This window comes from Pezoporus flaviventris, unplaced genomic scaffold, assembly GCF_033815535.1.
Source record: "Pezoporus flaviventris isolate CSIRO_AGI_PZ_B2104156 unplaced genomic scaffold, CSIRO_AGI_Pfla_v1 ptg000041l, whole genome shotgun sequence".
Lineage (NCBI taxonomy): Eukaryota > Metazoa > Chordata > Aves > Psittaciformes > Psittacidae > Pezoporus > Pezoporus flaviventris.
The window spans coordinates 10,170,734-10,198,061 of record NW_026892589.1 but is presented as its reverse complement, the minus strand read 5'-3'; the positions used below and the strand labels follow the sequence as shown (position 1 = coordinate 10,198,061).

The 27,328-nt window shown below is 40.0% G+C and overlaps 1 protein-coding gene across 3 annotated transcripts in view; it reads right to left on the bottom strand.

The window, feature by feature from the left end:
• The window catches only part of LOC133275886 (transmembrane protein 132D-like), a 275,357-nt gene that overhangs the window by 91,168 nt on the left and 156,861 nt on the right, over nt 1-27,328 (bottom strand). For all 3 annotated transcript variants that reach the window (XM_061466160.1, XM_061466159.1, XM_061466161.1), the window contains exon 4: nt 4,319-4,502. In XM_061466160.1, coding sequence (XP_061322144.1) covers nt 4,319-4,502 — 184 coding nt within the window. The remainder of the gene's footprint in view (nt 1-4,318; nt 4,503-27,328) is intronic.

Below are 27,328 nucleotides of genomic sequence, written 5' to 3'. Positions count from 1 at the left end.
AATATCAGGGCAACTACATTTGTGTGAGCCAGGCTGACTCTAATATTAACCTGTTGATTCATAAATTTAAAATACAACCTTTAATTTTAATTTTAAACCTGCAACCTTTTCAAAGAATTTCTGAAGGCACACAGCATCCTGCAGATAGTTTTTTCTGTATTCTAGGAGAAGGGAAGTTAACACAGTGCATTTTCTAGTCAAAAGACTACTCTAATAATGGATTTATCAACATTGGGACCAACATCTCCCCCATGAGATTTGCAAAACAGGTGTTTTGCCCTGATTCCATATCAGATTATTAACTAAATGGAGGGCACAGACAGAATAGGTTTAAGGCATATACACAGCAAGACAAGTGATTTCCAGATTCAGAGCTGGTTCAGTTAACAACCAGCCAGGTATTTTATTATTCACCATTTTTACTACTATTATTTGCAGAAGAGATTTCAACTGATCCATTTACCAGCATGTCATATCTGCCCTCTGCCTTTCTCAGTAGGAATTATCTTGTATGTGCACAGTTGGCTACAGAGCTTGTCTGTATCTCATCTTCACCTAATCATTAAGGCTCAACAAAAGGTGAACACTGTAATTATGGAAGAGCTGACAGAATGTTTGAAAAGCAACAATAATCAATAGCAGCAAGTGTACAATTTGAGTGATTAAAACTGTGCCATTCATCACCTAACAAAATGAGAGTGAAGTAAAATAGGGAAGAAACACATGAAAGAAGTCAAACAGGAACTGGAAGCCGATTCTTTGGGATGCTAATAAAAATAATTCATATTCTAGAAGATTCAGGCATATTACTCTCACTGACACTCACACTACACTGCAAGTCCTCAACTCAAAAAGCCTCAGCATTTTTGCATGTTCAAGACAGCTAATGAACAAAAGGACCATGTGCCTTTTTAATATATTTCAAATGTCTGAACTGAAGAGGTGCTGGTTTTCTGTCTCAAGGGATACCTTGTTCAAGGTGAATGTTAAGAGAATGATGGTTAAAGAGAATTACAACGCATGTTAGTTGACAACAAAGAACACACCACAGAAGGCTTCTGCTTCTTCACTGTTTACTTGTGATTACACCCACCCTCCCACCAAAGTACCAGTTTTTCAGTAATTACCATGGAGTAGTCATCTGGCATTCCTTATCCAGAGTTCTCCATCTAGAATAAAGCCCTCTCTGTTTCTATAACCCCTGTACCAATCAAGGAATTATTAAAACCCCTCTTCTCCAGTTCCCCAGCCACACATTACCTGGAGACACAGACCTTGAAGGAAAAAACTGGCAGGGAAATGGGAAGAGTTTTGAAGAAATGCACAAATTACAGCGTGAAACTGTGCTGGTGAAGAACTTTATACCATACAAATATCTGCCTCTTCCATGGGGTTTAGTGGATGGTTTAGTTTCTGTCAACAAGGCAAGAGACACTGCTGTGTGGCTATAAAAGCCACTGCAAAGCAATCATGGTAAAAGGCTAATCATTTTTTATAACCCTGGATAAACATTTCTGCCTGTATTTCATCAGGCTTAAGGGAAAGGATCATGCATTGCAAATATCCAAACAGGAGCTCACAGTTCTCACAATGCTCCCATATTAAATATCTTCTCCCATGCTGTTCCCACTCCCCTCTCAAAGGCTGGCTGGGGTCCCATGTACAGCTTACCAAGACAGGTTCTGTTACACTTTACAATTAGAAAAGGTATTATTGAAGTATGAGGAGTATCAGCCTTTATGGTACCCATACAGCCATAAAACACACCCTACAGCCTTTCTCATCAATATCCTTTAGTGCCCCACTGTGACTTGTGTTGCCATTATTGGTGTAGGGCCCTTCAGGGGGCTCAAAAGCTGGAATGTTAATATACCATAGGGAAAACCAAGAACAGAAGAGAGCACTGAAGAAAGGTAAGGTGAGTGCAGCAAGTGCCCTAATAACTTCAGCAGAAGGCAGGCAATTCCAGAATGTCCTGATGCCGATACATACACTTAAGTCTTTCCACTGCAGTGTTTTGTAACTCAAAAAAGGAAAACAGGAAGCTCTAAATTGGCCGATCTTCTGCTTTGCAATTTACAAATCCATAACAGCTAGTAGAAAAGACTGTGGAAAACAAGGATGGTGCAGAGGTGGTATGTGCTAGTCTATTAAAAAATCAAAGCTCTGCCTAAAGTTAAAGCAGTAAAATTGTTGTTTTGAAAAATTAACCTGTAATTGAAATATTCAACATCATTTCTGTTTGGTGCTTCTAAACATGAAATTACATGCTCTGCTAAGAAGCCTAGGAAAATTGACCCATATTAGCCCCAGAATCAGGGAAATAATATAACACTTTGTTTTCACTGTGGTTCTTCCTAAATGGAAGAGTAGAATTAATTTTTTTTTTTAAATTTTTAAATTACAAACTGGCTTTGCTAAGACCCCAGGGAAAGCTGAAGCACCAAGCTAATCTAAGTTAGACATCTTGAAAGGTCTGCACCTGAATCAGAATTTCCTAAGCACAAAATGAAGTACGTCAAAGATCTGGAGATTTGTGATACCTCAGAGCTGCTTCCCTGACACTCCAGTTAATGCAAAGAAGGTTAAAACTATTCCCAGTCTGTCAGTAATTAGGGGACCCCTGTCATTTATCTTTGCTTTCTCTCTTACCCATATCCCAAATCTGTTGCCTCCTAAATGCCATATACTAATAACTTTATAGACTTCATGTGACTTTTGAGCACAGAACTTTGAGCTTCTGGAAAATGACCTTCTTTTTTGTATTTAATGGAAATGAAGAGAGTGAGTTGATTTGTAGCAACTGCCCAAGAATCTTTGTTCTTATGAACTCGTTTTTTGCCACTTATACCACTCGGTATACCACTAAAGGAATAATGGACATATATGAGAAGAACTAGTGTTTTCTGCAGCGACTGGAACTACTAGAAATGAAATCTTTTATCTTCCCATTAAGGGATGGAACAAGTAAGCCCCCTACATTTCTCATTACGCAAATCAGATCACTTCTACAGCCTTAACCCTCAACACTCCATAACTCATGTGACTGTGCATTAGGGTCCCATCTGCAGACCTGAAAGCCTCTTCTCTATCAGCAAACCAGCAGAGATGACCCAGCAGGAACTCGCCCATGAAAAGAGTCATGCAAAACAAAGGCATTAGTCACACCACCTGGATTTGTATGATGGCCACCATACCAGTTGGAAAGAGCTATTTCAACTGTGACATACACCTTGGTAATGAAGCATGAACCATTAGAAACAAAGTATTTTTGGTGAAATAATCACTACAGCTGAGTGGTTCTGAAGTTGGTAAATAAAAGTAATAGCCAGCTCTGTGAGTTTGGAAGTGCAAAGCACACCTTCAGCCTTCTATAATGGCACAATTAACAGGCTCTCACTAGGGAAACATCCAGGTTACATTTTTTTAAATGCTCTGAGACTGATTTCTGTTTTTTCTTTCAGTGTTAAATAATAATGTGTCAATATTTTCTAATAGATGGTCTAAGAATGAAAACGGGGCCCAGCCAGACCTTGGACAAGTACACTTCATCCCTAATGATGAAGAAATGTGAAGGGGAGAGAATCACAGGATCACAGAATCCCAAGGGTTGGAAGGGACCTCAAAAGATCATCTAGTCCAACCCTCCTGCAAGAGCAGGGTAACCTAGAGTACATCACACAGGAACTTGTCCAGGCAGGCCTTGAATATCTCCAATGTAGGAGACTCCACAACCCCCCTGGGCAACCTGTTCCAGTGATCTGCAACTCTCACAGTAAAGAAATTTTTCCTGATGTTCACATAGAAGCTGAAAGAAAATTTCTGTTTGTACTTAGAATTTGAGTATCCAACAGGTGTTTTAGGTAAGAACAAGGCTAAAGGATCAAGCCCTGTAGTTTGCACACTGTGACTTTAGTTCTCTTCTCACTCTCAAAAGAATACAGAGTCAGAAATAAAAAACTGTGATTCGGGAAGTCCTTAAAAACTAGACCAAATGTAAGAGTACCTGTGATTCAAGTAAGGCATATACCACACTGGACTGCATGTCCAAGATTACCACTTCATTTAACAAGAAGAGAGAGTTCTGAATGCTGGAAATTGCATTTCTGTCTCCAACTCAAAGAGAGCACAACTGTGCCTGCCATGGGAAGCTGTGGTCACTCCTCATGTGGTTTCACTGCTGAATGAAGTCAGCATCTATTTTTCAAGAGGAAACATTCTGTTCCTCCCTCCCCTGTCAGCAGATTATTTGCATCTGTCAGACACTCAAGTTGGAAAGCAGTATTGAAAACTTGCAGAATGTGAGACAATTTCTTACCATAGCCAAAGGGAGAACTCCTACAAGGTCCTTCTGGCTTACGTAGATCTTGGAGATTCCTAGATCAGATGTTGTATCTCCAGGATATTCTACCTGCCATGTGATGAGCTGGGTCCCAGGTAGGTCAGTTAGGTCTTCAATTTCAAAGTCAATCTGCATGATTTCAGAGGAAGGACCATCCGCACTGCAAGAAAGAAAGAATAAGTAATGTTCCATTCACATGACTGATAAGGCAGCAATATAATTACTTTTGTATTAATAAAACAGTGGATTAAAGCTCTTCCAAAGAGAAGATTTGGTGGGATGATGGATTTAATAATGAATAAATCATTCGCACTTAAGTTTTCAGGACATTTCTCACACATTCAAGTGACTTAGTAACACTATGACGTGGATAGTGTTCACAGGTGGAGAAACAAAAACAAATCAAGGTAAAGCTAAGGCTAAAGCTACAGCCTAAAACTCCTGATTCCAAGGCTTTCCTTTAACAAGCACATTGTATGTTAAAGCAACACATGAGCAAATCTAAAGGGAGTCACTCCTTCAAATGGGAAATCACTGCACTGAAAGCATTTTCTGCTTTTTAAAGAGAGAGACGCAGAAGAGAGGTCAAAGCTCAGGATGGGGTCCGTGAACCAGGGCAGCAGGCAGCAGAGGACTGGAAAACTTGGCATTAATTTTTGGCTCTACTGCTACCTTGCTGTGAATGTTTGTCTGAAGCTCCTTTTGTCCTTTGCTAAACTAGGAGTTACAGATAATTGAGCCTGTTGCAGGACAGGAGAGTTACAAAACTGGATTATTTAATATTGGCCAATACTGCCAGGATCCTTGAGTAAAAAACATTAGAAAAGAACAAAGAGTTATGAGATGTGATTCCCCAGGATACTCTGGCAACATCAGGGTAACTAATACCTTATCAATGCTACTTTGTCTTTACATGCTGTCCTTCCTAAGGATACATGGTTCACATAAGTGAATATGACAAAGCAGAAACGTAAAGAGGTAAAATTGGAATGAGGTTTATTGGTACAATTCCTGCAAAGCTTGTTATAAAATCAGCTACTGTGCAGAAAGCAACGCAGTGACGTTTCTGCTGTGTATCTTGGCAAGGTGAGCTCCATAGTCTAGTGGCATTTACAGAGAAAAGAAAATACTCAATTTACTGCAAAGCTGTTGAGGAATGCAGAATTTTGTAGCAGTACAGAAATCCAGGGGACACTGAGAATGACAGTGCATTTACCTGTGAAGCACTGAAGGGAACAGATCTTCAGTGTCTGTGTGGAGGGGAAAGAGCAGAATTTCTTTCTGGGGGCTAATACTCATGGGGAGAAAGGACAGCACAGCACTGAAGGGTCACAGGCCACTTGTGTTGGAGAGTGCCACTAGAAGAATAAAGAATTACAGCAACTGATTGAAGAATCGCAGAATGTACTCCAAATCCAGCAGGTTTCCCAGCTGTTGTGGAACAAGAGCTAAAACTGGGCATATCTTTTTATGAAGAGCAGTTATGACAACAGCCCTGGTTTGGGATTCTTTCCAAAATACTCAGAAATTTTTATCATGCTGGCTAAATGCAACGCTTTGTCCAAAGCTACTGCTTGAAGGGTTTAATCCAATCGTCTTTAAGGTTCAGGTTTTAATGGATGCAGTGAGATCTTGCTATCCTGGATGGAATTTCAAAGGAGACTCTGTGTTTCCAAAATGGAACACATTGTGCTCAATTTCTCATTTCTTCATGTCAGAAAGATCAAAAAACCAAAAGAGCACAACTTCTAATCTAGCAGTGAATGCAGTCTTAGCTCACACTGACCTAGGTAGGATCAGAAAGCTGTTTTATGCAGCTGTGACTATTGAAACTCAGTTGCTTTAATTGTACAAGCAGGAATGGGCAATGCAATACCTATAAATAGCTGACAGTGATCCTGGTTTGTACAGTATGCTCTATCACATTTTCTGTGTTGAAAAAACTAACTGAATCTTCATATAATGAACCTTGGGTTTGTGATTCTATTCAGGGCGCCTTTCTTTATTGTTGCATAGTCTACTACTACCAGTCACTGGCTTTGCAGGATTGGTGCTGTCACCAGGAGACTGTGGCAGCAGCAAGGGACTGCTGCACAGGATGGGGCTGCAGGGCAGAATACCATGGAAAAACAAATGGTTGTCAAAAAAAGGCAACCAGCTTCATCTCTTCCAAGGATGCTGGCGATTAGGAGAAAAGGCATAAAGTGATTAGGGCACAAGGAAAAAAAGGCGGCAGTGAAAGGCACTGGGAATAGGGAGAGAGAAGTGAAGCACGGTCCTTACGTTCTTGGCACAAATACAGTAACCCTGAAAGAATGGAAATATTTCTTAATTTCTCCTTCAAAGCAGGTAGTTTCAAGTAGGATTTCTTGAAGCAAGAAAACCCTACACTTTGCTACAAATGTGTTCTTGACAGAAATTATTTGAACTACTTCTTAGAAATACCAAATACCTCCAAATGACAAGATTACAAAGTACCTCAAAACCCAGTAATAATCTTACTGTTTTTACTAAAGATGTATTAAAAACTTCTGAAAGCACTGCATGACCTATTACCAGACCCAGGCTGTCAGCACCAGGTCAGGAACTTTTGTGTAATTAGTTTAGTCATCACTTACTATGATGATCCTTCCATGTGCAAGTCCTATGAAACTATCCCCAATTTACAGCCTTCCTAAGTAGTATTTAGCAGTTGAAGTATTTCAACAGAGAAGTTAAGTGTGAAAGTTACCCTTCAGAAAACAGTTTAAAAATGTAAATGGAGAAACTTGGACACCGAGTATTCATTACTGGAGTTCAGTCACAAACAATATTTGTGCCTCTTATTCCAAAGTCAAGGCTAATGGTGCAACAGGAATATTTCTATCGGGTAGCCAGCCACTGCTACTTGAAATGATGCACTGCCTAGTCCTCCTCAAGGTAGGCATATGCTTTATGCTCACTGTAATGCAACAGCATGTCCCCATTACCATTTTGCTAATGGTAAAACTATGATTGCTATTCTGAACACCGCAACAGTGTCACTTACAAAATGGGAGGCTTCACTATTAGAACTTGTAGGATGGACAAACTCACAGGTTCACAACAAGCTGAGCTGAACAGCGGTCAAAGCAAACTGATTTTTGTTACTAATTTAAAGTCAAATCCTTCACACAGAGCTTTGCTGTTCGTAAACTGTAGCGGAATTCACTGCGGTGCCAATAAACTCTCCTTGTGAACACAGCCCTGCTGAGCTGTGTACACACATTTTTAACGGGTTTCAGCCCAACCTGAAGACAGGGAAGACAGAAAACAAGGAAAACTTCATTGGAACAGAGTAGCCCAGCCTTTCCTCCTGTCAGCCAGGACAGCGCAGCATGTTCCTACTGTACTTCTTAATCTGCTTTTTATTTCTTGTCTAACAAAAGATCAAGCAGCTTTGACAAATTAAGAACAATGGGAAACTCTCTCTTTTCCCTAGGGGAGTGTTTCCTGCCTCCCAGAGCCACTCTGCACTGGGTTCTTCTGACACAGCCCTGACTGAGGCAAATGATTTTGGTTTCCAATTTCTCTTCTGCCCTTTCAGCCCAGGAGTCCCTCCAAATGCAAGAGGCTGGTAGCAAAGCCCTTGGCCAACTGCTAACACCTCTGCCAGTGGTGAGAAACCTTCTAGAGAAAGAACCAGCCACTCTCTGGGTCTCTACGGATGCTGTGCCCTGCAAGACAGAGTTTTTGAGAGGAGACCCTGTAAAACCAAGAGAAGCTACTGGATGTTGGCAGTGTTAGTCCATCCAAGTATCCCATTCCTGATTTCACTCACTGTGGTATTGGCTTTGATCTTTACACAATAAGATTCTTTCTGAACCTCCTAAAACGACTGGGGGTGTAATGTTTCTCATGATGTATAAAGTTTTATCACTGCCTTTAGAAGGCTGTATCAGACACAAGAAGCCTGAAGCCATGAATATGCTAAATGAGACATATCCTAGGAATGTTAATGAAAGAGCCTTCAGAAGAAGAGAGCAAGAAAGTAATCTTTATTCTTTTTTAGCTCCACATACATACCCAGGTCTCCAGTACATCTCCTGTATCAAAGGAGTCTGTGGCCTGAGATGCTGCGCAGGCCAGGCTAAGAGGTGGATCAGTAGTGCTCAGAAAAGGGGGAAATGTTTCCAGGAATAACTGGAAAAGCTTTCCAGCATGAGAGAGGGGAGACAGCAGCACCCCATGAGGCCTGAGGGAGGTTGTGAAAACTGTTATCCGCATTTTACAGGAGAGAAAATTAAACTGAAAATGACTTCCGCGTAAAAAGAGGGATAAGATGATTTATACATCACAAAGTGGCATTTCAGAAAGGAATTCATTTAAAAGTAAGTAAAAATCTTGGAGCACATAGGTGCTTTGTGAGAAACACCTAAAAATGCAGATGAAAGGGAAAGGAAGCCAGTGTAGACAATAGCCAAAAGGGAAAACACAGTTTCAAACCGCCTTCTTGGTTGAGTCAGTCTTTCCATTTGTATTTAAAGTAGTCAGGAAAGGATCTTGATAACCTTTCAGTTTATTTTCACCAAGAAAAGGTTGCCTGCTACTCTTTGCTGAATCCTTAACAAATACCCACAACTCCTGTTTCACATAATTCTGTGAGGGTTTTTTGTTTCAAGAAGCCTTTACATGAGAGTCAACCTGTTGTGGCAGGGGGACACATTTGCATTCCTCTCCATATTTGCCAGAGACAGCGATGACATCTCTTCTGCATAAACAGGTACTTGCAATGCAATAAACTACTTCTGCTTGGCATGTTTGCCAGCACCCTAGAAATTAAATGTATGGGTTATGTTAACTAAAAAGTGTGGGATCACAGACAAGGAGACTATACCACTGACATGTGAGGAATAAAAAGCTCAGAATGAGAAAAGAACACTGTGTTATGCCAGGCTAATTTATTTTGGCTTTTCTTTGGTGCTCATTGCTACACAATAAGCCATTGCTTTGGAAATGCTGGTAACTTCTTCCAGTTCAGCCAGTGGTCAGCTAAAAATACCTTTGCAAAAGATGATGACGGGTGTACACCTCACGTGCACGTTTCATCTCCTTTTTACGTGGTGGGGTTTTTTGGTGTATTTTATCTTTAGAAATCACAATGTGCTCCCTTTTGGTTTCCTACCCTAAACCAATGCACACAAACATGTCTGCTTCAGGCAGGATTTGAACTCCCCAATACAGCGTAGAAGGACAAACCTGGGAAAAGGGGTCCACTACCGACTACAGTCCCTGGAAGCTTTATGTCTCTCTTGTACCCATAAGCTAAAGGCCCTCAAATTAACCCTACATGCAAAGAGACATCCTTTATTTTAATGAATGTTTGACTTTTCCCTCTGGCTTCTGAGCAAGAGTACACCCAATTAATATTTTCCACCTTTTTTTTTTTGGAAAAGCTTTTATACAGGATAAAAGTCGCAGAATTTCAGTGAACTATTTTATTCCTACAACTAGGAATTACAGAAGAAATCAAATATGGCAAGATTTGACATTAAGCATAATAAGTTAGCAGCATGATACTGCCTTTCACCAGTTGAGGAGCTGGCTCGGCTCCCGAATGTGAGCTCAACACATCCAGCGCTCAATCTCCCGCATCCATTCAGTAGGCATGGATCTAGCTGGCAAGGCCAGCAGGTTTTCCACCCCTCCTTTGAATTCAAAAATAAAATGCTTAATTCTACCCCAAAAGTTAGAAATTTATTAAAACAAAACCAAAGAATATGGCACGATACCTGCACCATGTGTTGCCAATGAACTACTATATACGCACTCTGCACACCAGTCCCTGGTCCTAGTCTAAGCAAATAATCAAAAGGAAGAAATACTGTGTACAAGATGAGGTATGAAGCGTGGGTCTCTGACTTTTCTTCCAAGGTCAGAAAGAGTATTCAATCAAATCAGTACCTACAGAACCTAACCCACTGCATTACAGCAAAGATCATTATTCACCATTGATATATCAAGATAAGGTGATACATACAGCAGTACATTAAAATATAACTTTATTCATTGTCATCTTACTATTAAAAATTCAGTGATGGGTAGGCTAAAAAGTAATTTTTCTTCAGGAATCAGCGTATGAAGAGAACCAACTAGCAAGAAAAATCACAAAAAATGACTCTGCTAGTCACGTCATAAGATTATTTTTAAGAACGGCTCCATCTCTCTGGAGCATGACATCAGCAGTGCTGGTTGAGAAATATTCACTGAATTATTTATTTGACTTTTTTTTTGCTATTTTCAAATGAATTATTCACTATACAATTTTCCAGCTGTTGATAGCACTTTTCCTAAATAACTCAAACCATTCTAAAGTGGGTAAGAATTAGCAAACCTTTTAATATAATATAAATTTAAAACATAATTTCCCACCAAGTGAGCATTTGAGTTCAGAGCTATGATTCTGAGCATCTCTTAACATAGTAAATCCACTGATCATTTACCACATCATGCTAAGGGAATGGTAAATTAACACTGACTTTATTACATCGAATCTAATCATCATTCACTAAATTATTCAACACAGTAGTGAGTAACCATCAAGTACTTTTGAAGCGGCCCAATCACGAGGCAACAGAAGAAAAACCACAGTTACTATGCAGGTGGGATTGAATTGCCGGGCTAAGAAAACACTTCTACTGACAGTTAAGAAACCTAATAAACCACTGCAAATACACTGTCAATCTGGGCTTCTCTACCTGCTGGTTTTATTGTCCTCAGCATAAAAATAACAATAAATATAACATTAGGCACATGTAAGTGTGATAAGACAGTGAAAGAGGAAACCAGGCATACAGCCACAAAGGACCATTATCAATTGATAAAGTTTCTACAGAATCCATCTAAAGCTCAGGCTACACTGAAGGAGACAACTGCAGAATGTGATGGCTGTTTTCTTAACTGACAAAAGCAAACAACCGAAGAAGGATCACATAGTAAGTCATTTTACACCTTGAAAAACCCAAGTATAAAGGCTTCAATGAAATAAAACTTCATGGAAACAGTGTGTTGACTCCACACCCTTGGTTTGCCCAGGGTTGTCAGCACTATAGGAATTTGACTCTTACATCATGACCCTCAGATCTAAGCCTTTAGATCAATTCCGGAGTGTTCCTTAAAAAAGCCTTAGATATTTCATTCACATTATGATTTCCCAGACAGCTAACACTGTCACTATTGCTTTACTGTCACCATCTCCTGAAAATGAAAGAAATCTTTTGCTGAGTGGGATGAGTCATGCAAGCATAACACTGATTAGGAGGGAGTAAGACCCACTATTTTAATACTAAAATATTACAGGGCCAGTGCTGTGAGTATTTGTTATTGAGTAATCCCAGTGTACTAAATCTTGAGATAAAGCACTGCACTCAGTGCACTACCCTGCAGCAAAATCCAGTCCTCATATATTTATCTACCAAAACCCCTTATGTATGTGAACAGAAAATTTACACTTGTGCATAAATGTATGTGGGATTAGACTTGCTAAATTCAGGTTAAGTCTTTTGTTTAGGAATTATTTATCCCTGAAAGGCAACCATGTAGATGAAAGTTATCTGCATGTGTGCTATACAAGCAAGCTTCCCCTGAGTTCAGGAATCCCGTTTAACAAAGGCTATTTGTTCCCATGCTTACCATACACAAGCCCAAAGGGAGTCCTTGGCTCATGTGAATGGATGTGCCCATGCAGGAGGCACTTGCTGAGTCTGAGACTTAACACCTTGCTGTGAAACTCGTCTACTACGGTGAGGCAAAACTGAGGTGAACAAAGAGGTAATCCAGTTGTTGACTCTGCTCCTATGAAATCCACTCCCTGCAACAGGGAACATGCAGAATATGTATGAACAGCCTCAATTCTCTATAGAGTGCCCATCTGTCCAGGGTCCACAGCAACATTTTCCAAGAAGTATCATAGGCCAGGGTAAAAGCAATCGAAGGGGCTATGAGGTGCTAAAGGGTAAAAATCTTACTCCTCTACCTCCACCTGTTTCCTTTCATGATTTCATGCTCTCACCCATCTTCTGAAATGCACACATAATAGATCACTTATATAAACTTATCATGGCTACCTTTGAGAGAGTGCTGATGTTTATTTTTACATTTAAAAGGCTCAAGCAAGGAATCGCCAGCCTGAAAACATTGAGAAGCTGCTTTAAAAGTGAGTTCTAGAGCAAGTCTCCCTGAGAAGTGATAATTTACCACGGTAAGTTACTATTTTCTCATTCACATCAAAGACACAGAATTTTGCTGCTTTATTCCATGCTTCAGACATCAGCCGCTCTCCTTAATGCCCATGTTGGTCATTTAACTTTGGAATAAAGATGAGTTAAAAATTATGTCTCCTACCCATTTTTAAACAAATGTAACTGTAGTCTTAAAACCAGAGTGGGAGATCCAGTATCTTAGCATGTAGCTCCACTCATGTCTCCAAGGTGAGATCTGCAACATACCTTTTATAGGCCTTGCTTATTAGTGTCCACACTGGTTCAACAAATACAATTACATCAACATTACAGTCCACTAGATGCAAGGCCTTAATACATTTCAAAATCAGTGGTTTCTTTGGAGACATCTGCCAAGGCATATCCAATATCTGAGATAAGTATCCTCAACTATAGGAACTTCCTCTGCTGTGAACTATTCAGCAAGTATTTTTGCTGAACTCGTACATCTTGCAAAAGCATAAAGTTCTTTTCAAATTGAAAAAAAGAGAGAAGTTTTCTTTACCCATATGTTCAGTATCTGCCAAGTCGAGAATTAAACCAGAAAAACTTTCCAGCTTCCTTAATAGCAAAATAAAAGAAGCTTCCAGAATCACTTTTCTTTCTTATTTTTAAGCAACAACATGAAAAATCAACTGAAGAGAGGAAAGGGGAATATACACCCTGGCTCTCACACCCCTCCCAGGTTTGTGAAAGAGCTTTAGGCTTAAATATATTTTTAAATCACAGAATTATAGGGTAATCATAGTTGGAAAGGACCTCTGAAAGCCATCTAATCTAATGCCTTCCTCAAAGCAGGGCCAATTTCAGTGGATAAAGCATGAATGGTTTAAATTTTCTCCCTTTTTGTTTCCAGAGGTGTATAATTTAGAGTCTTTTTTGTGATCCTATGGAAATGCTGGGATAGCCTGAGCGCTTACACTGTCAACTCATACACTAACACCAATGTGTAAGGGAGACAGGCATAAGGAGAGTCTTCTATCAGCTTCTGAAGATCTGAAACTTGGCCATGACCAAGTAACTAGAAGTTCTTTTGATCTCTGTGAGGCTTCTGTTCTCTTCCACCACAACTGATTTCACAAACTATTCTGTCAAAGTTAATTTTAAGGCATTGTTAATAAGCAATGATAAGAAAGCTCCTTTCACTAATTCTTATGGTGAAAATAACGGATCTGGAGCATGCTAAAAAAGGGGATGACAGGAGGCTACATTTACTAAAACCTGAAAATTAAATTATACCACGCTTTGCCAGGCTATTTCCTAGACTGTCCTACAGCAAAGCAGTATCTGATCACCAGCTCTAACTGCCATCCCCGCTTTCATACAAGCACCTTCCCAAACCCATTTGCCAGCTGCACAGCACTTGGGAGCTTCAGCACAACCAAGCTGCTTGAAATGCAGCATCTGTTTCAGTCATGTTATCAGTCTCTGCTGTGCTGTAAGGAGAAACAAGACCCTAATCAAAAAAGCATACAAAACACAAAAGGTTGATAACATAAATATCAGAAGTTCAGTAAAATATAACTATTTTGGGAATTACATGGACACAGAGAAAGCCATGTTGCTCTCTATCAATTTTTGTTAATTGAAGACATGGAAATGTTGATCTCTGCTTTATATACTATACATGTTTGGCAGTAAGGAACAGATATCTCTGGGTATCCACTGCACTATATACATTTGTTTTGCTTTATCCACGTATTTGAACCTTGACCTGGTGGGGTAAGAGGTACACTCACTAAATTACTTTGGCTGTAAAGATCAAGGCACAGTACACCTTCCCCGCTCCAGCTACGGTACAGTTTTAGTATCTGAGCAGATGTTTCCCCTCTGTACACCTTGGGATAATCTGATAGCCATGATGAAATCATACAGACAGGATGATGATACAGGTCTGCAGCTGAGCCTAGGTCCTGTCGCATCAAATCATAGTTTTTGATGTACTTGTGACATTAAAAATTGTGTGAGTTCAAAAGCTCACAGAACTCATGTTCTCACTGGCATGAACTGTTCCATTCAGTCAAGAAGTGTCATCAGTTTGGGTCTGACTACATCCAGCACTGACGCACCTGCCTTTTCACCACTGTGAGCCTAAGGCTGAGGTACACTTGAGCTCAGGACTGGTGTCCTGGCAATCCTTGGGTACTGAGAAATTGCAATGAAGAAAATAGTATGGGCAATTATTATGCTGCAGAGAATTATCAAATAGAAGGTGTACTGAGACCAGCAACGTATAACACTGTAGATAGTAGCAATCTGCAGTGATGTATGAGTACAGTCAGTCCCTTGGTGAGGTCTAGCTTTTCTATCTGACCATCAAGTAATTGCTTATCAAACAATCTTAATCTTATTTATGCAAATGGTTCAGGAGCTACTAATGCAAACACAAACTGTTCATATGAAAACTACGATCATTCATTCTAGATGAAAAAAATTCAGCACAGGAAGGAAGGCAGAGCTGCATTTATGTGCTGGTCTGGACAGGAAGAGATCTTGGTCCATATGGATAGCTCCCTGTTACAGCAACCACCACATCATGTAAGCTCTTCATAAACTTATAAAATCCCATTTTAAAAGCACTTAGGGATTTTAAATCCCTATTCCCCAGAAAGGCTGTTCCAGAACCTGATTATTCTAATGGTTAAAGCAGTCTGAGGAGCCACCCTGGCTGGAACTGAAGCCTTCTATGAGCCATTGCTCAAAGGGACTGGACCATAGCACACTTCTGGCATTGAAATGGATACCGTGGCCCAATGCAGCTTCACTTCCCACAACAAGTGCTCATAGCAAAATATTAAGTAACTCTGCAGACCTTCTGGAAGCATGTAATGGCAGATAATAGCTCCCTCATTTAAAATTATTCTTTCCATGCTTCTGTGCCCTCAAATCACCCCCAGACAAACAACTCCTTCCCTACCCCAATACAGCTGTAAACAAAAGAATTACATTACTGCAGACAAATTTAAGTGGACTTTAAATATTCACCAATCTAAGTCAGCAAGCTAAGAAATGGTAGGTTCTCACTACCGTATCTCCATACACCGTCAGAATATGAATACAGTTGTTTGTCATTTCCAAAAGTAAAGAAATCTTTCAGTAAAAGTAATATTCTCAAACTTATAAACTAGAAAACTGGAGAAGGGAGGTAAACAGGCATGGCATGAATTAGGGAAATGCTTCATGAATACTAAAGAAATAAACTGGCATGAGTAAGAAATATCACCTACACGAGTGATGCTCTCACTGTCACCAGCTTACGTGATGGACCTACCACATCACAAACTTCCTTACTATGTGGCAAACTTCCATGTAACGCAATTTGGTCTTTAAAGCTACTTTTATTGATATGTTTAAAGATAGCAATACTGGAACTTAAAAGAAGATTCTGTGAAAAAAAAACAACCAACTCTAGGGCTGAGCAGTCGCACAAACTGCACTGCTTCTACTTGTACAAATCTCAGGACAGTACTTGGAAATCTTTGTAACTGACTGTGGAAAGATGTACATCTAGGCCTTTAAAAAGACAAATTGACTTTATTGAACTGGAGGCAAGGTAATAGAGACCCTAATTATTATAATTATGAATTCAGTAATGCTAGTAATCATTAATAGTTTCAACAGCTTCATAAATCATTCACATAACAGGGAAAAGCAGTAAGTGAAGATCAATTTCCACTCAAGCAAGATTCCGTCTCATGACAGGCACCTAAATATCAGATAGCTTGAATTACTGACTTTTCTTTGGTTTATACTTACTGCTATTGCACTCTAGTTTCATAATACGATTTTTAGCCTTAATGACTTAATTTAATGTAAACTCTCTTTATTTTCAAGGCAAACCTGAAACCACTGCAAATATACACACTACTCTTCTTTCATTGCAAAGGAAAATCCTCAAGGGTGTACTAAATGGAAGACACAATCACCAAAAAATGTAGTCATAAATATCTTCTCCAAGCAAGCAAGATGGAAAATTCAGAGAGGCAACGTACTTCGAACCTCACAACTAGGAATGTGTGTGGAGAAATCCAACAGGCGGCTGTTAGGAGTAATAAAAGCAACCAAACAACATGCAAAATTAAAACACAGCACTGCCAAAATTATCACTATGGTTTATGAATATAAACAGATTTTTAGGCATGGCTTTCCATTCAAGCTGCTTGCCTTCAGTAATGCTTTCATTGCACAGCAGGATAAAGTACAAATAAGAGCCACAATGATGGAGGGAAATGGACAAGTTATTCTAAAAACAGTAAAAGAAATAATCTGCTAGATTTTCAGAGGGCCTCAATGTGCAATACCTGAAGTAAGATCAAGAAGAGGAGAAGGTAGGTTGGTGATCTGCTGTAAAAAACAGTAGGTGAGGTTTAAAATGCAGAAGAAACAGAAAGTGCTAACTTTCCACAAATATTTCAAGGATTTAAGCATCAAGGAGAGAAAATTGCTAGAGCAGGTAGGCAGGAGAGTATAATTAGAAGCAACAGGAAACACAGACCAAATTCAAAGCAAAAGGACAGTGGGAGAGTCGCAAAAGGAAATGGTAGAAAAAATAACTGGAAACATTTAAAATTAGATAGAATAAAATGCTTAGAAATAAATATTTGTTTGCAGTGGCAGCTATGGCTGTAACAAGCCTTTTCCAGTTTTTGCCTAGTTCCTGAATAAAGGATTATGCAATCAGTGCGTCTGTGTTTCTGTCATTCCCTCCAGTAACACTAGACTAATTTCAACAAAACCAGGCAGGGGATAGAGGTTAAGAATTATTAAGCTTTTTCAAAGCAGGCAGACAGCAGAGGAGAAGAGATTGAGCGATTAACCCCTATGCCAGAAAAGATGCAGTATATTCCCTATGAATCCAGGTACACACTCATTCCTAAGAAGCAAGCACACAGAAACCAGGCTTCTATCTTTTGGCTGCTCACCGAAATACTCCTTCAGTTTTATGGCTTCCCGATTTTCTTTAAAGTTCCAGTTCAGAAGCTGACCCCTGCTCAGCGAAGCACTGAAGCAGGCTCCTTCAGTCTTCTGGGACTCAATCTCATTTTGTAAGTTAAGCATATGTGTAAGTACTCTGCTAAATAGAAATGAATTTAAATACTCTGCTGAGCTAGGCTCTCATTTATCAGCAAAATCACCAGTTCAACTCAATAAATTCACCAAATTATATGTGGAGAGAATTACTCCTGACCCGTGTTCAATGCTGTATGAAAATGACCCCTGTAGGAATATAGAATCCCTGAACCAGGTCTCCCACATAATTAAGAGCACGACCTACACTTCTGCTCCAGACATCCCGAATAAAGCAGTAAACCAAAATTCATAATGTTATCGTGAACAAATGAGTCTTAGTCTCACTTACTAAGCTTCCCAGCATTGAGTACACTTGATATCTGCTGCTAGGGTGCTTATGATCAGTAGCACAGATTATTATCTATGTCACAGCATCCTAGGACATACAATGAGCAACAGTAACTCTGAAACGTAAGGACTGGAAAAGAATCAACTATTTTTCATGCTAAAACCATGCAGCAACATGAATGAATAATATTTCTCTTTGACAATTCCAAAGGAAAAGAGCTACCAAATATGTCTCTCTCTTATTTCCATATTTAAGAATTTAGAACTCTATTGTTCACAAAAGAACCATCATGCTCTGCAAAATCTATGCAGATATAAAATAAGAAGCAACAAATTCATGTCTAAATCTCCGGTGCACACTTTTCTAATGCTAAGGAACAAAATATTCTCAGATACGAAAGTCTAGGATTGATGACAAAGTTTTTACATAAATGTGAGAAGTGGGCAGATGAATTGTGTGGAGAAAAGATGAAACAACTTGGAAACCATTTCTATAAGAAAGGGAAATGAAGAGGATTGAAGCACTTAGCGGTTCCATAGGAGATATTTCTTCCATAGGTATGGAAAAAGTGACATCTCCATCAGTACTGATGAGGGGAAATTAAGTGTGCTTCTCTTTTCAGAAAGTCGTATGTTGAAAATATGCTGATCCTTTGCTCTTCTCATCTATCTCATAAATTCATAGCTGGTGGAGGGAGAAACTTCCACTTATCCTATGCTACTGCTGAAGTTCCAGGCAGTACATGCGTCAGAGTGGACTACCTCGAACAATGGTAAGTTTTTCCGTATCGTACCTTTCTAGTCTCCATGAGCTGCAAAGCCCATGGTAGTCCATGAACAAAGAGATGAAGAGTTACATTTCAAAAACTGAGTTCTTTTCTAGCTAGATTATTCCACTCCATTGCATTCAAATGTGTAATTTGTCACTGGAAAAATGGCCTTCTTGTCAGTCTTTCAAATAAAGATATTAAATCCTTCATTAGCTTGTTTTGAAGCCCTTCAAACCTGGGGGCTGTTTAGGTGGCAATACACCAGTGCAGTGATTCCACAAGATTCAGCAGGGAAAGATGAAAAATAAAAGCGGTAACTGAAACAGTTTTCTAAATGACCAGAGATCTAAGATGTCTATTTAAAGAAGTAAAGTTCAGTGGCGTATCACTTTGTAATTAGATTAGGTCAGTAGCACCAATGTACAGTACCAGCTACCCCAGCTCCCCCTAAAACTACAACAGAGAGAATTTTTTGCTGTGCTTTGCATTCCTAGACAATACAAAGCCCCGAGTGCTATGAATGCTGCTGGCTTTATGAAGATATACATCATTTTGATGTGGCTAAAGCAACCCCAGCGAGGAGCCTGTGCCAATTTGACGTCCTTTCCTTCCTTCAGTTAACATCCATCACTCACAGAGGCACACTGTAACACGCAGTGACACACACACAACAGAAAGAGCAGAAGAAAGCTTTCAAAGCATTTAAGTTCCTCTTTTACGAAGCGTAAACACAGGACACTGAATTCGGTCACAGCAGAGTTTCCAATGTTTGACAACAGAATCCACTCTCTGCAATTGAAATATTTATTCAGGCACAATTACCATACAAGATTAATATTTAAATCAAGGGTAATTTGCTTTCATTATTGCTCTTATTTCTTTTTAAACAACAGTTAAGATTCTAAACTGAATTGAATGATTTATTCTTAAAGCGGATCTTTAACATTCTGCATTTATTAACACCAGTCTGAAATGCTCAGTCATTGATCAAACTCAGCATGTTCCAGAGTGATGGCTTGACAAAACAACCCTAGCCCCTGAGCTCTGGATTTTACAGCCATTACTGTCAATTATACACCCCACTGCAGGAGCAAAAGAAATCTTCATACATGCCAGCTGCAGCCTTATCCCCAAATTTTGCAGAGTTGATTATTATTTCAAACACTGAAGGGGGGAGAGAGAGAAAAGGGAAAAAAAACCAAGAAGCTAGCTGTAATGCAGGTAATTGAGATTCTACCCATACACTGGAAGACCTTGGCATATGAGTCTGAAATTTCTTTGGAGAGAATACATTTTGATAGTCATAATAGTAACCATAACACTGAGGTCTCTCTAGTCTCTTTCATGCAGAGATCTTCAATCAGTTTGTGAAGATGCCGGAATAGCAACAGGCATTTCACACAGAAATTACAGAAAGCACAAAACCCAGAACCACAGCAACACCAACAAGATGATCTGGGGAGCGTTGCGTGGAGCAAGGTGCAGCACTGACACCCCTGGGCTGCTGGGCCTGTCTGCCTCCAAGGGCAGAGCAGCAGAGGTCCACAGGGCATCCCTGCCTGGCACCTCACTAATGTCATGTGTTACTCTGCAGACAGGAGTTAGTAGCTCCTCATGGTGCTGTGCTGATCTGTCAGCGTGACTGCTGCTGGCCTGGCAGTCTGCACAGCAATCCATTTGATGGAATGGAGGTGCCAGAGTAGATTACTAGAAGAGCGAGGAAAAGAGGTAAAACCCAGTCCCTGGCTGAAATAAATGGGGATTTTACCATTTCAGTGAGGAACACACTTTCCACTGTAATAGTCTTGACTACCTGGACTATTGTCATATCCATCAGACCACACTGCAGAGGCTGTCAGGATGAAGTTTGAACTCACTGTCACCCTAAAGAAAAGCAAGTCTCATGTCTCATGATTCCATATGAGCTCTTCACATCCTGACCCAATATTTTTGGGTCATTTCCAGACATAAAAAACACGTCATCACAATTCCATATATCTCTTCCCTTTGCCTTCTCTCCTTATTTAGCAAAAACATGCATCACTTCAAACAAGAAAAAAAATGGCTGCAAGTCTGCCTGCCTGCTGCAATTGAGGAAGGGGCCCACTGGAGATACTCTTGCATAAAGCTGAATAAAGCTGTAGGGACTTACATCTAAGATTATCCTTTCCCCTGCCACTGACTCCTCTCCCCTTTCCTTATGTGTTTTCTGACAAGAAGCTTTTGCGTAATTATGAAGCGAGTTTTTGTCCAAGTGGAAGAATAGATAATCAGAAACCTCCTTGGACCTCCTGAACCCCATTAGATTTGCATTAATTCCAGCCATCACTTCCAAATGCTGCAGGGCTCACTGCCCAGGCTGGGAAACTATCAGCCAGACTCTTTGTTCTAGAGCCCTAAGATGATGGAAATACCTCAGTGACTGCATTAAGATGATGATCTCTGACACAACTTACCTCCAATTATCTGCTGAAAGCAGAAGAGATACAGCTTGAAAGACCAGGGATAAAAAAGGCAGAAATTAATACTTCAAGGTGTCTATTACAATATCAGCTGTTATGTCACATCTCCTAGGTTTGTGTACTGAAATAGTGATGTTTCTTTCCAATTCCTCATATACAAGATTTTAAAGAATGCATGGCTTGCATACATATATATATGTCTTTAACTTCAATTTTTAATATAACTTCATGATAAGAAATACTGCAGAATTTATTAACATTTTTCCCTTTCCTTTTCTGTTTTTCTCTTGTAAATTACAACAATTCTAAAACCATCCAGGTATAACAAGTGTCCTGCGTTTCAGTTTCAAGGCTTGGTTTTTGTGTGCTCTTAGCTTCTCAAGAGCTATTGCAAAACTCACGGAGGCTCTTTAATCCCCCTCAGAGCTGCTGGTGAGAACAGATGAGAGTTAAATCTGAATGCCTTTAAAACACTGCGTGTGGGTGCACAAGAAGGAATTCCATCACAGGCCTTGAGGGTCATATGCCTGCTACATGCTTATGTGTGCTCTTCCCTGTACTTAGTATTTTGTTGTTGCCTCCCAAAGAATTGGAGGAGAAAAGGAAACAAAAGCCTTATAATTTATAGGAAATGTATATACTACATGTTGCTAGCAGGAAATGTCAAGAGAGAAAAATAAATGCTTTCTGACAATTGCTAGTCATTTTGTGCCAGCAGCTAAACAACATGAGAGCTACGCTTTCCCTTCTCCAACACAAGAGCTCACTGTAGATGAATCACTCCACTGAATTATCACTTTCCATAATTTGTGGTGGTAAATTGCCACTGACATCACAAAAACAACGTGTAAACTTCAGATTTTATTAACAGATAGTGAAACATTGCTGAACCGCACTGTGCTAAAGAGCATCCTATGTAAAGCTCAGCTGGCCTCTCAGCATATGTCAAACCACAAACACTGAGCTGAACTCACACTCTCTTAAGATTCACTTCTTTTTATAAAATACATGATTTTTTTATTCCTAGCACAACATGAAACGTCGCTGTAAATTATGTGAACTAAATGGCAACCAGGAAAATATCAGCACATGAGACCTTTATGTGGCACTGCCTTTGCTTGGTTTATATGCATGTTTGGTAACCTGTTCACCTGTTTGCAACAGGCTTATGCAAGATTTGCCCCACGTATTCAGAGCTGCTAAACCTCAGTGAGGCACCGACACCTACAGGGTGCTCCATGTCACACCAGCGTGTACTCAGCATGGGTCAGAGATGTTCTCTGGACGCAGAAATCTGCCGCTCTGGAACCTGCATTGTGTCCTGCCACTGCTCCCTCACAAGCACTGAGAGAAACCAAAAGCCTCTCCACGGAGAACAAAGTATTCTATGATTGACAAAGTCCTTTGTTGAGCTGTCAACCCTTTTGTGAGGCAGTCCTGTCACGTATAGGGACCTTCAACATCACTGAGCTTCTAAAACTAATCGTTCTAGGCCCAGCAGATGTGTGGGTGTTTCATTTTCCAAGCACTTTCAGGGAGACTGAAATCAAAGTACAAGCTCCTGATAGTGAGGTAATTTTATTTACTTATAAGAAAAAATAACCCAGATTCACTGTCAAGTGCATCATCTCAAAAAACAGTCTCATAGCTTGAAGAATGATGGAGAAGAAATCACGTAAAAGCAAAGAGCAACATAACATTTAGGCACGTAAAATGTTTCATACCATGCTCCACACTGGGATGCTTTTTTGCCATATCCTGAAAAAAATTGTGATATTTACCACAGACTAGACTAGAAGCTTCTGTTAGTCATGTTGATCTTTCTTCAAGACATGATCGATTCCTGGAAGATCCATAGCAGGTATGCCAGCCTGCAAATGGTTTGCTTGTGGGGCACACACCTCTTTGTTCTGCCCTGTCTCTTTAATAAACTATGTTAACAAACCCTGGGGTATGAGTAGGGCAAGTTCTATTTTCAATGACAATTAAGCAGCATGAGCACACCCATGCACAGAAGGAATGCAGATTCCTTTATAAGCAACCCTATTGTGGAGTTGTCTTTATAAGAGGAATTACTTTCACCTTGTGGGTGAAGCTTGAGATCAATCTTCCTCAAGCCTCTTTTAAAATAACACCACCACATGTGGCACGTTCCCTGCTGTGTAACTGTTTTCTTTCCTATAGCCCTGCGAAGAAGCAATGTGATGCTGTTAAACAGACTGCTGAGACTACCCAGAGGGAACATTCTCAGTGCGTAACTGTTGAGGAAAATATCCCCAGAAGAGACACTGCTCTCGGTTAGTCACAGAATGAAACTTCTAAAACAATCACCAGGAGACTGAAATGGACAGTAGAAATCCAGGATGGTAGCAGGTAACACACAACCCCAATGAATCCTTCTCCAAAGCTGGGCTTTCGCAGAGTTCACACGTAACCAGGGCACAGTCAGAAGAGCAGCAGCGTGCCTTCTGTCAAAGCAGCACAGACTACAGACACTAGGCAACAAATTGGTAAATGACACAGCCCTGTAAATCACCACCTCATTTTTGTGTCCGAAATGCAATTACACATTACTACCTACTGCAAGGTGGACTACTAAGACAGATTATTGCAACCTGAGATCCCTTCTTTCTCATGAACCACAAAGAAAGGTGAACTGGTCACCAGCTCCAGAGGTATTTTTAATTTTGCATATTTCCCTCAATAAAATATGCTGTGGTTTTGGTTTTGTTCATGGAGGGTTTTTGTAGGCTTTTCTGGGGGGTTTACTCTCCAGAGCAACAACAGCCAAATACCAAACCTACAAGAGAAACCACTCTTTCCTTAGCACAGTAGTGCCGTATGAGACTTGATTTTTATGACATTTGATACAAGCAAAGCCTTTACCTAAGCACAGTTAAGCTTTCAAAAAAATGTTTTTTCAATATAGCGATTTCACTGTGTGAACAGTTTTAAGCCACTAGGGACAAAGCATTCTGTCTACTTAACCTGCATCAACATCTGCAGTGCAACATGGGCCTCAGGTGCTAAGGTCCAGGACCATTTCAGGTCAGGAACTGAAAAGAAGAGGCTAAAAAGAAATGACCAAATGGAGGAGAATTTTCTGCCTCCCAGCAAGACCTCAGCACCTGTCAGAGTAAAGCGATACCTAAAGTGCCTACAGGTCTATGCCAATTGTCACTGTTGTAAAAAAGAAGTTTGATTAGTAACACTTTCTGGAAGGAGGTTGATTGTTTACTGTTTTTAGACCTGTGCGTGTGCCAGTGAAGGGGAAGCCTAAGCACTCTGCAGTGATGAGGTGCCAAGTTTGCTTTTGCCTCCATAAGGAAGGCGAAATCATGTCTAAGTAGAGGAATGCGAGTCAGCAGAAAGGGGTTCTGATCCATTCCCTGCCACCTTCCTGCATCACCTTCAACCTATGACCTGATGCCAAATTCTCTCCCACTTGCTATACAGAAAAGCATAAAGATAGCAAAGATTTTCAGCAAGTATTTAAGCCCTGTAAATCATTTCAACTTAAGATGACATTCATGCACAAAGTAGTTTAAAATTACATCCTTAAACCTATCTCCACTTGGAAAAACACCTTCCTATGGTTAAGACCATTTTCATGTTGGAGCTGTGCTTAACAAGCCTAAGCGTGTGACTGCACTGAAGCGAGGCTGAGCCTGCTGCAGTCAAAAAGGACTTACATGATTAGGTACAGCAACTAGTGAACTTTCCTCATCTCAGTATTTCTATGCACAACACAGGGCAATGTCTAATTTGTATCAGGGATTAGCCAAAATCTCAGCTGTACTGAAACAATAGTGTCAGGTATACAGTCTTTACCAGAATATACAAGTAAATTAAAAAGCGCCCACATCAATTGCACTGCAATCATAGGGAAGAGAAGAAAGCACAGAAAAATACCTTTCAAACTCATAAGGGTAAACAGATGTAGACTGGAGAAAATCTATCTTCATATGCGGCAAACCCCATCATGATAGAAACAGGGCATCACCAGAGACAGCTCCTGCCAGCTGAGAGGACTGGGTGCTGAAAATGCAGTGAGTACCACATAATCATATTTTCACAAACAATATGTAGGAAGTTTGCAGAGTAGTTTACAGCTCTTCACTTCCGCAACAGATGTACACTAGAGGGAACCAAGCCTCTTATTTTCCCATTTGCCGCAGCCCAGTAGGATCATGGAGGAATGAGACAAATTGAGCGCATAAAATGGAGACTCCAGTGGAACATACAACTCCATGATACCCAAAGATATTCCTGTAATTACTCTCTGATAGCATTACAAGCATATCTTTTCTAGACGGCCACATTTAAAGTAGTTTAAAAATCACATGCGTAATTTCTTGTCCACAATTGCAAAATATAGTTGGTTAATCTATTGCATTATGCATTTGATCTTTCACAGTGGGCCAATGCGTTGCACTTCAAAATACATTTCTGTCCTTGAAAATGGAGTCAGTAACTGAACACTACATACGGATTCTTGAAAATCTAGTATTAGAGGGTCAGTATTAAAAGCTGAAGCGTTTTAGAAGGGGCATTAAATCTAGGAATCTTTAGATCAGCAATCCTGGGGTCTGCTGTAAGTCACTGCATCATTCTGTTACTAAATCAATAAAACCAAGATTTCCTGTGACAGTGGACAAATCATGGAGTCCTTCTGGGCCTCATCTCCCCATTTCTGCTTCCCTACTTGACAAGGATGTTACAGTGATAACCACATGAAACATTATGTGCTGCTCTGATAATCTGATAATAAGGAAAACAGAGTGTGTGCAAAAAAGAAAAACTTTAGTACAGGAAACTCACTGTTTTAACAGAAATGCAAACATATGATGGGAAACCAGAAAGACTAACTAGCATCACACTGCCACATTTACATTGCTTCGGGCCCCAGCATTAACCCATTCAACACTAACTCAAATATCTTGCAATCTCAAGGGACAATTATGCCATCTGGGATTGAGCCAGTGCACGCTCTATCTTCCACAGGGGTCCTTCACAATTAAGTACCAAGTTGAGCCCCCAAATCCTTACAGCAACAGTGATGGGGGAAGCTGGATCCTCTTCCAACATTCTCATTTCAAGGATGTTTAAAATCCAATATTGTACCTGAACAATATTTTCAATGTACCCTTGTCAGCTGTTCTTTAGCATCACTCTGGCACTGCTGTAATATTGTGTAAAATGCCCTCGTGACCTTCTTTACTTTCTGTCTGGTTTCAATCTTCTTTGGAATTAATAAAGATCACTTTTGAGCTCCTTATCTTTTAAAGGATTTATGATAAAAACTGTTTCCATCAACACACAGAAACATAAGAGTAAGTAAAGCCCAGCAAGAAATATTGAGAGTATCAGGAGAGAGAGAGATAAAGCAGATGGCTGAGCACAAGCATAAGAATTTCTAGTTAAGACAATGGGAATTTATGCTTATGGCAGATGAGACATTTTATAGTACTGTTTTTACATATTTCAGATATTAATATCTCTTTTGTCAGGGTCAAGGTCCGAGTGGTGGGATGGGAAGTGTGTATTAGCACAGACAGTTATTCAGGCTGCTGAAGTTGCAGACAGGAGTCGAGGGGTACAACAGTAGACAGGCAGGCTCCTCACCTAACTCCCACTGACATGTGCCAAGGACAGGAATTAAGAGAGTTCAGGGACGATTTTTAAGCCTTCTAAGATAAAGGCTATGTACCTGAGAGCCTGACAGTAAACCAGGAGAGGAGCAGATTACTCTCCAGGTGGCTTTGGTGGAGATGCCTGGAATTTCACAGTTACTTTCCAAGCACAGAATTACTACAAATTATATCGGCAGGTGGAATGTATTCATCCGTAGGTTTTTTGGCTTTCTCAGGCCGTAAGTCAATCTCAACAAAGTATCTTTGCTTGCTTTTCTGTTTTGATTGGTTAGCAGATCAAAAGCACATCTTGTAAGTAAAAATACTACAATGGTCTAGAAATGGCCTAAACTGGATGAGATTCATATCTGGTTGTAATCAGTTGCTAGAAGCTAAGTTACATCTTTGCCCATAAAAGATATTCACATACAGGAAAAAAGTTCCTACGTAATTACAATTATTTAAAATTAAGACTTTGATTTAACTTAAACTGGTTAAAAACATATTCTTAACACAATCCACATAA